Genomic DNA, 10,103 nt, shown 5'->3' on the forward strand with positions numbered 1-10,103 from the left:
TTCTCCAGTTAATCTTCCCAACCCAGAAATCGAACCAGGATCTGCTTCATTACAGGCAGATTCTTTACCAACTGAACTACAGAGAAATGTAAATCGAAATAATAGTGAGATTATCACCTCACACCTGTTAGAATGGCTATCATGAATAATAACACAAACAAAAATTGGCAAGGATGTGGAAAAAAGGAAACCTTAATACAATTCTGGGAATACAAAGGAGTGCAACCACTATGGAAAAAGTTACAGAGGTTCTTCAAAAAACTAAAAATAAAACTTCTGTATGATCCAACAATTGGTATATATCTGAAGGAATCAAAAACAATAATATGAAAAAATACATGAAACCAGTGTTCATAGCAGTATTATTTTAATAGCATAGATGTGGCAGCCACCTAAGTGTCCATCAACAGATGAATTTATACATACATACACATACACATTTAATGGCTGAGTAATATAGATATTCAGTCAGTTCAGTTCACTCAGTCGTGTCCGACTATGTGACCCCATGAACCGCAGGATGCCAGGCCTCCCTGTCCACCACCAACTCCAGAGTCCACCCAAACCCATGTCCATTGAGTCAGTGATGCCATCCAGCCATCTCATCCTCTGTCATCCCCTTTTCCTCCAGCTCTTCGCATCAGGTGGCCAAAGTATTGGAGTTTCAGCTTCAACATCAGGCCTTCCAATAAACATGCAGGACTGATCTCCTTTAGAATGGACTGGTTGGATCTCCTCGCAGTCCAAGGGACTCTCAAGAGTCTTCTCCAACACCACAGTTCAAAAGCATCAATTCTTCTCCACTCAGATTTCTTTATTGTCCAACTCTCATCCATACACGACCACTGGAAAAACCATAGCCTTAACTAGATGGACCTTTGTTGGCTAAGTAATGTCTCTGCTTTTTAATATGTTGTCTAGGTTGGTCATAACTTTCCTTCCAAGGAGTAAGCGTCTTTTAATTTCATGGTTGCAATCACCATCTGCAGTGATTTTGGAGCCCAGAAAAATACAGTCTGACACTGTTTCTACTGTTTCCCCATCTATTAGCCATGAAGTAATGGGACCAGATGCCATGATCTTCATTTTCTGAATGTTGAGCTTTAAACCAACTTTTTCACTCTCCTCTTTCACTTTCATCAAGAAGCTTTTTAGTTCCTCTTCACTTTCTGCCATAAGGGTGGAGTCATCTGCATATCTGAGGTTACTGATATTTCTCCTGGCAATCTTGATTCCATCTTGGGCTTCCTCCAGCCCAGTATTTCTCATGATGTACTCTACATATAAGTTAAATAAGTAGGGTGACAATATACAGCCTTGACGTACTCCTTTTCCTATGTGGAACCAGTCTGTTGTTCCATGTCCAGTTTTGTTTGTTGCTTCCTGACCTGCATACAGACTTCTCAGGAGGCAGGTCAGATGGTCTGGTGTGCCCATCTCTTTCAGAATTTTCCACAGTTTATTGTTATCCACACAGTCAAAGGCTTTGGCATAGTCAATAAAGCAGAAGTAGATGTTTTTCTGGAACTCTCTTGCTTTTTCGATGATCCAGCAGATGTTGGCAATTTGATCTCTGGTTCCTCTGCCTTTTCTAAAACCAGCTTGAACATCTGGAATTTCGTGGTTCACGTATTGCTGAAGCCTGGCTTGGGGAATTTTGAGCTTTACTAGCGTGTGAGATGAGTGCAACTGGGCAGTAGTGTGAGCATTCTTTGGCATTGCCTTTCTTTGGGATTGGAATAAAAACTGACCTTTCCAGTCCTGTGGCCACTGCTGTTTTCCAAATTTGCTGGCATATTGAGTGCAGCATTTTCACAGCATCATCTTTCAGGATTTGGAATAGCTCAACTGGAATTCCATCACCTCCACTAGCTTTGTTTGTAGTGATTCTTCCTAAGGCACACTTGACTTCACATTCTAGGATTTCTGGCTCTAGGTGAGTGATCACACCATCGTGATTATCTGGGTCATGAAGATCTTTGTTGTACTGTTCTTCTGTCTATTCTTGCCACCTCTTCTTAATATCTTCTGCTTCTGTTAGGTCCATATGATTTCTATCCTTAATTGAGCCCATCTTTGCATGAAATGTTCCCTTGGTATCTCTAATTTTCTTGCAGTGATCTCTAGTCTTTCCTATTCTATTGTTTTCCTCTATATCTTTGCATTGATCGCTGAGGTGGGCCTTCTTATCTCTCCTTACTATTCTTTGGAACTCTGCATTCAAATGGGTGTATCTTTCCTTTTCCTCTTTGCTTTTTGCTTCCTTTCTTTTCACAGCTATTTGTAAGGCCTCCTCAGACAGCCATTTTGCTTTTTTGCATTTCTTTTTCTTGGAATGGTCTTGATTCCTGTCTCTTGTACAATGTCATGAACTTCCGTCCATAGTTCATCAGGCACTCTATCAGATCTAGTCCCTTAAATCTATTTCTCACTTCCACTGTATAGTCATAAGGGATTTGATTTAGGTCATACCTGAATGATCTAGTGGTTTTCTCCACTTTCTTCCATTTCAGTCTGAATTTGGCAATAAGGAGTTCATGATATGAGCCACCGTCAGCTCCTGGTCTTGTTTCTGCTGACTGTATAGAGCTTCTCCATCTTTGGCTGCAAAGAATATAATCAATCTGATTTCAGTGTTGACCGTCTGGTGATGTCCATGTGTAGAGTCTTCTCTTGTGTTGTTGGAAGAGGGTGTTTGCTATGACCAGTGCGTTCTCTTGGCAGAACTCTATTAAATAGCCTTTGCCCTGCTTCATTCCGTACTCCAAGGCCAAATTTGCCTGTTACTCCAGGTGTTTCTTGACTTCCTACTTTTGCATTCCAGTCCCCTATAATTAAAAGGACATCTTCTTTGGGTGTTAACATATATATTAGCCATGAAAAAATGAGATTCTGCTGTTTGCAGTTATGTAGTTGACCACAGAGAATAGTATGTTCAGTGAAATAATGCAAAGATCAGTGCTATATGTTATGTTATATGTGAAATATTTAAAAAATGAAAGAAAAGTGAATATTACAGAATAGAAACATTTTTACAGATGTAGAGACCAAACTAGTAGTTACCAGTGAGGAAAAGGAAGGGGTGAAGGGAAACATAGGAGTAGGGGATTAAAAGATACAGAACAGTATGCATAAAATATATAAACAATGAAGACATATTATATAGATGGAGAATATAGTCAATATTTTCATAAAAATTTAAATGAAGTATAATCTATAAAGTGAAAAGTGAAAGTGAAGTTGCTCAGCCGTGTCTGACTCTTAGCGACCCCATGGACTGGAGAAGGAAATGGCAACCCACTCCAGTGTTCTTGCCTGGAGAATCCCAGGGACAGGGGATCCCAGTGGGCTGCCGTCTATGGGGTCACACAGAGTTGGACACGACTGAAGCGGCTTAGCAGCAGCAGCAACATAATCTATAAAAATATTGAATCACTATGTTTTACACCTGAAACTAACATGATATTGTAAATCAACTATACTTGAAGAGAAAGCTCTTTCTTTGACTTCTGTTAACTTGATTGTAATGTGCCTTGTGATGGATTTCTTTTGGATCATCTTTTTTGGGATATTATGTTTTAGTTTCCTAGTTCTGGATGTCCAGTTGTTTGCATAGACTTGAGGATTTTTTCAGCCAGATTTTATTTGATAAACCTTTTAGATCATCATTTACGTTTTCTCCTGTGGTGATCCATGGAATGCCTATGTGGCTCATGTGATACTAACACTTCCTATAAATCTTAGACTTTTGACACAACTTTTCATTCTTTTTTCTTTTTGCTCCACTTACTAAATTATTTCAGATGTCCTTTTTCCAAACTCTATAATTCTTTCTTACATTTGTTTAGTCTGCTATTTTGACCTTCTAGTGAATTTTTCAGTTCAATTATTGCGTTTTGGCTTCATGATTTCTGTTTGGTACTCTTCAACGAATATAATTGCCACTTTTTTCACATACTGTTCTTCAACTACCTTGAGCATCTTTATGATAGTTAAAGAAATTCTCAGTCAGGTAAATCATGTATCTCCATTTCATGTATCTCCAATTCAGGGCCAATTTTAGGATCACTTTCTTGGAAAGATACTTTTTTTTTTTTAATGTAATCTCACTTTTCTTCATTTTTCCTTGTCTTTCTGCACTCATGTCTGCATATAGACAAAATAGCAAACTATTTTAATTCTCATGACCTGGCCTTGTAAAGGAACTGACCCTCTCAATAAACTTGGCTAGAAAAAGCAGACCTCTCAATCTTGTGACAGTATAACCACTTTGTTTTTAGCAGCTCCAGGCCTCTGGAGAATGTCAGGATCCCGTAGACCCTTAACACAGGAGATTAGTCAGTTCCTCAGGCAGCTCCCAGATCAGTTGGGTCATTGGTTGAACAGTGTACCTTTTCCTTTACCAAGGAGAAACTGTAGGAAAAATATTTTCTACTACTAGCTATGTTGAGTTAATGTGGGGTAGGTGGCTATAGTGAATTTTAGCCCAAATTGGTGTCTCTCTTCTCTCTCACCTCAAGCAGATAAACTATGCCATATCCTATATCCCTTCAGCTTTCTCACACAGGCTATACAGAGGCAAGTCTTCTGAATGGCCCTTAGAAAAATTGGGGCTTTGGATGTATTGTGCATCTTTCTCTCCCCAGGGAGAACCTGGGAACTGGGGAATTTTGTCCCAGTCACATAGTTCTGGATCACCATACATATATGGCAAGATGTATCTTGCATTTTCTTAACAGTTTCAACATGATTGGTATCATGCTGGAACTGTGTGCAGCATCCTTTTGACTAAGTTTTGGATTTCTTGTAGAGGGAATCTGTACATAATTTGTTTTGAGTCAGTGTGTTCATGCAGGGAAGGAGATTCTAGGGCTTGCTCTTTTGCCATCTTGCTGATGGGAAATGGTCATTAATTTTGGCTTTTCCTTGGAGGATGAGCAATCCCTATAGCAAAGGAAAAGCTTGAATAAAATATTGAGTCTATAAGGAATTAAAGACAGATTGTATATACAACCCCCTTAGTTCCCTATTACACATAGAAACTGTTCCCTGGGGAATAGGAACAAGCTGCTGCCGTATCTATATGTGAGTACGTTATATCATTACACTCATATTAAATCCTCTGTGACTTCCTATGTGGCCAAAGTGATAATAATAACAACCATTTATTTTTTTCTGATGCTGGATAGGAAGGAAATCATAATCAAAATTATGATCTCTAATTCTGAAAGAATTCTAGGGCATATAGAAAATTAATTACAGATGGTGGTTTCTTAAAATCAATTAACCAAATCCTCAGAAACTGAAATTGCCCTTCCAGGACTACGGGGTAAAAACAAGAAGAAAGACCTGGGGCATTCTGCCTTTAAGAGAGTGAGTTTCTGAATTCCATTTATATTCATGTTTTCCTTGTTCAAGAGGGAGACTGAGAACCTAAGATATGACAGTCCATTTCTTATTTGTGCAGTCCTGAGATTCAGTGAATCTTGCAGAGAAATCTGTTTGAGGGGAGAGCAGGGAATGTTCAGAATCATTTACAGACACAAGAGATGCAGTTTCTTAGCAAGTTTCTTCTCCATGGGTGGAACACTATTTCTTCTACTTTTATAAATTTTGCTCTGTGGTATATGGAAGGACTGAGGATGAAGCTGATACTCTAATACTATGGCCATCTGATGTGAAGAACTGTCTCACTGAAAAAGACCCTGATGCTGGGAAAGATTGAAGGTGGAGATGGTGACGACAGAGGATGAGATGGTTGGATGGCATCACCGACTTGATGGACATGAGTTTCAGTAGGTTCTGGGAGTTGGTGATGGACAGGGAGGCTTGGTGTGCTGCAGTCCATGGGGTCACAAAGAATCAGACATGAGTGAGCAACTGAACTGATATAGAGTAACTTAAGCTGTCCTAGACTTTAGTTCCTCTAGCCTTGTTTATTTGTTTTTTAAATAAACTGGAAGCAATATTCTTGGATCCTACCCTGTATAGTCTTATGTGTACTAGAGGCAAAAACCAGGCTTTGGAGATTACTACCAAAAGAAGAGGAGAGGTGAGGAGAGAGTCCAAGTGAATGAAATAATGGTGAGATGAGAGAAGGGAAACTCTGTCCTCGTTCATACTTGTTTTCCTCTGTTGTTCAGTTGCCCAGTCATTTCCGACTCTCTGCAACCCTATGGACTGTAGCCCGCGAGACTCCTGTGTCCATAGGATTCTCCAGGCAAGAATTCTGGAGTGGGTTACCATTTCCTTCTCCAGGGGATCTTCCTCACCCACGGATCAAACCTGCCTCTGCTGTGTCTCCTGCATTGCAGATCGATTCTTTACCCCTGAGCCACCATTATTCTTTTGGATAAAAGGCTAAATTTTGATGCTTTACAAAGCATCAAACACTTTGTAAAATGCTTGCTTTACAAACACTTTGGTTTGTAAAGCGTTTATACAGGAAATTTATGTCACTGATTTCCATGGTAATGGTAAGTAAATTATGTGGGTCCAGTTTGGGCTAGTCACAGTCATTCCCAGTGCATACATCACTTTATGTGAGGAGATGTGGGAAATACTCTTTTTCCTCTATGTAACGCTTCTCTCCCATTTTCACAGATGCCCTTAGAGAAGAATGGCTCCAGGGAATGACTCTTTCACAACTCAGTTCATTTTAGTGGGATTAACAGACCAATCAGTTCTTCAGCTCCCCCTGTTTTTCCTGTTTCTAGTAATGTATATGGTCACTGTGATGGGAAATTTGAGCTTGATCATCCTAATTGGGCTGAGTTCACATCTGCACACCCCTATGTACTTTTTCCTCTTTAATTTGTCCTTCATAGATCTCTGTTATTCTACTGTTTTCACACTTAAAATGCTGATTAACATCATATCAAAGAAGAAGATTATCTCTTACATGGGGTGCATGACTCAGCTTTACTTCTTCACTTTTTTTGGTATTTCTGAATGCTATGTGCTGACATCAATGGCCTATGACCGCTATGTGGCCATCTGTAACCCACTCTTGTATAAAATTGCCATGTCCCCTAAAGTGTGTTCCAGCTTTATGCTTGGTTCCTACTTGATGGCATTTTTGGATGCCATGATTCTTATTGGAGGCATGCTGAGACTGAACTTCTGTGATGCAAACACCATCAACCATTATTTGTGTGATACCTACCCTCTGCTCCAGCTTTCCTGCACAAGTACCTACATCCTTGAGCTGGAAGTTATCATTGTGTCAGGCATCAACATCATTCTGCCCAGTCTCACCATCTTTGTCTCTTATGGCCTCATCCTCTCCAACATCCTTCACATCAGCTCCACAGAGGGCAGGTCTAAAGCCCTCAGGACCTGCAGTTCCCACATTATTGCTGTTTCTCTGTTCTTTGGATCAAGTGCATTTGTGTATCTCAAACCATCTTCTATGCCCATGAATAAAGGAAAAGTCTAATCTGTCTTTTACACCAATGTGGTTCCCATGATGAATCCCTTAATTTACAGCTTAAGGAACAAAGATGTTAAACTTGCTCTGAGAAAAGTCCTGAGGATGGTGAAGTTTTGATCAGAAACATTATCTGTCTGTGCATATAGTTTTAGGAGAAGGAGATTCTGTGTGTTCATTTAAATAGTTATAGTTAGAATTTATTTCTCTCTTTTTTAAATAACAAAATTTAAATAATATTTGAGCCTTCCCCCAATAATTTATCTCTGGTTTTTCTGTCTGTTGCTTCTTTTTCCCTAATCATTTGCGTGGCATCTCCTACAGTTTTCCTTCTTACTAGTAATTTTAAATTAAAAATGTAGTATCTCTGTTATTTTTATTGTCATTTCATATTTTCAGTTTTTACTGAAAAGGAAAATGGTCCCCAAGTGATCAAATTTGAGACACCTCTGATATAATGACAGACCAGTGATGAAAATCACCTAGATAAGACTAAAGTACCATTGTTTCACTGGGGTTGTGCTTATTTGCCACTTCCTGTTAGAAACATGCATCCCATATTCTGTTTCTACTCCCATTTTTCCATTCTCTGACCTGGAAGACTATGTCTCCTTTAAATGTTAGAGATTGAAGTTTCCATAAAGGCTTTATCTGTAATTTATTTTGTATCTAGTAAATATTTTATATCAAACTTCTTTGGCTGGAGTTTTCCCTTTACCTTTCCACAATGAACTCAGCAGATAATCTAAATATATTTATTTCATTGATAGTAAAATGAAGCTCCAAAGGGCTAATTATTAAATGTCACAGGTTCATAAAGAAAAATATCTAGACTAAACAGATAGCCTTCTAACTTCAAGTCTGCTACTTCTGTAGTCTACTTACATCTACTTCATTCTATTCTATTTGTTTCAGTTATGATCATTAATGAGAAAATATTTTTAATTTGAAACTTAACTGTTGTTTATTCCAGGGGATGTATGAATTTCTCTCATGGTACATGGTGCTTTTTGTTGTTTGTTTGCTTGTTTAGGCAAAGAGTTTCATGGGTTTCTTTGGGTGGGAAAGGAAGGTCTTTTGGACTAGTATATTGGTGAGATGGGGCTTCCCAGGGGGCACTATGATATAGAAACTGCCTGCCAATGCAGGAAACGTAACAGATGTGGGTTTGATCTCTAGGTCTGGAAGATCCCCTGGAGGAGGGCAAGGCAACCCACTCCAGTATTCTTACCTGGAGAATCCCATGGGCAGAGGAGCCTGGAAGGCTACAGTCCATAGGGTTGCAAAGAGTCAGACACGACTAGATGACTTAGCACACACATTGGTGAAATGATTGACTCATATAGGAAGGGTTTTTGTATGTGTCTAAAATTAATAAAATGAATTTCAGGTGTTTGAAAGTGGTTTTTATTATTATTATTAAGAGAACAAGATGTGGTAAAGAAAGGAGTCCAGAATCACATCATGAAGACAGACCTCTACAAGACACATAGCCAGAAAATAAGAGGTCGCTGTGTGGGAAGTGGTCATAAGGCTTAGGAAACAAATTTTATTCTGAAATTGTATTCTTCTGTACAGGAATGTATATGTATCTCACAGTATATAAATCTTTGACAAAGTTATAGTGTACATGACTGTACAGTAGTAGGGCATTGGGAAATGATGGTGAAAAAGAGTCACATTTGGAACCAGGGAGAAAGAGGGCACCTACAGGTGATAACATAGTTAAGAGCATTTGAAATTCAAGTTAGGAAGAAGGAATTTAGAGAGTACATTGAAGGACTTGAAAGCTCCTACCTATGACCCTGTTCTCCTTTCTATAATGCCCTAGAAATATTATTGAGCTCACAGTGTTTCTGTATATAGGCTATCAGCTTAAGTTCTTTGATTTTTGACAGGCCTTTTTTTTTTTTTTTTTTTTTTGTGGAGCTTCATATGCTACTTCCATACAGATTTTAAATTACTCAACCTCAAAGTGCAACTGGCAGTATAATGACATCTTGAAAGAAATACTTGTTGGATACATATATTTTTGCACTGTCTATACTGGAAAAGATGTTGCACTCTTATGTTTTAAGGCAAAAATGCAACCTATAAAAGCCTCAGTATGATGTGTCAAGGGTTAATGTAAATATTTTCCATGGATGTCAGGCATGCACATGTCCAGGAGAGGCTTCGATAAAACTTATGGAACCAAAGGTCAGATAGTAGGACCTTTCTCCTCCAATATCCAGTGTCTGTGCTCTGATTACTGATTTTTGCTTCTGAACCAGATGTGCAGACACAGGGTGGGCAACCACTGTTGGTGTGTCTCCTCACCATGGCTATAATCCCCTTCTGATCCAGCTGAAGTGACTTCCAGGGACTTTAAAGGCTTGTACAGTTTTCCCTTCCCATCCTGTTTTTCTTTTTGGAGCCAGACATTAAAGACTAGGACTTTTGTAAAGTAAGAAGCATATACAGAGATAATGGAAAGTCTCCTTGTATGTACCTGGAATGATATAGGCTCAAAAAGACCAGAAAGGAATTTAAATCTTTCACCTAAACCTGATCCTCTGCACAGAGGTAGCCTAAAACAATCTAAATTATAAAAATGAGAAGGGAGTTCTAGATGGCAGGTTGGCAGGATGCTAAGATCACCCTTCCTCAGGAACACATCACATTACAACTACAT

At 38.9% G+C, this 10,103-nt stretch overlaps 1 protein-coding gene across 1 annotated transcript; it reads left to right on the top strand.

Annotated features, from left to right (window-relative positions):
• Nucleotides 1-6,619: 6,619 nt before the first annotated feature.
• On the top strand, nt 6,620-7,438 carry LOC113886455 (olfactory receptor 8B3-like). The gene has a single exon (XM_027532663.1). The coding sequence runs from the start codon at nt 6,620-6,622 to the stop codon at nt 7,436-7,438; it is 819 nt and encodes a 272-aa protein (XP_027388464.1).
• Nucleotides 7,439-10,103: the final 2,665 nt, after the last annotated feature.

Source organism: Bos indicus x Bos taurus, chromosome 29 (assembly GCF_003369695.1).
Source record: "Bos indicus x Bos taurus breed Angus x Brahman F1 hybrid chromosome 29, Bos_hybrid_MaternalHap_v2.0, whole genome shotgun sequence".
Lineage (NCBI taxonomy): Eukaryota > Metazoa > Chordata > Mammalia > Artiodactyla > Bovidae > Bos > Bos indicus x Bos taurus.

Coding starts and splice junctions, on each gene's coding strand:
- LOC113886455 (XM_027532663.1), top strand. CDS start 6,620: ATGGCTCCAGGGAATGACTCTTTCACAACTCAGTTCATTTTAGTGGGA.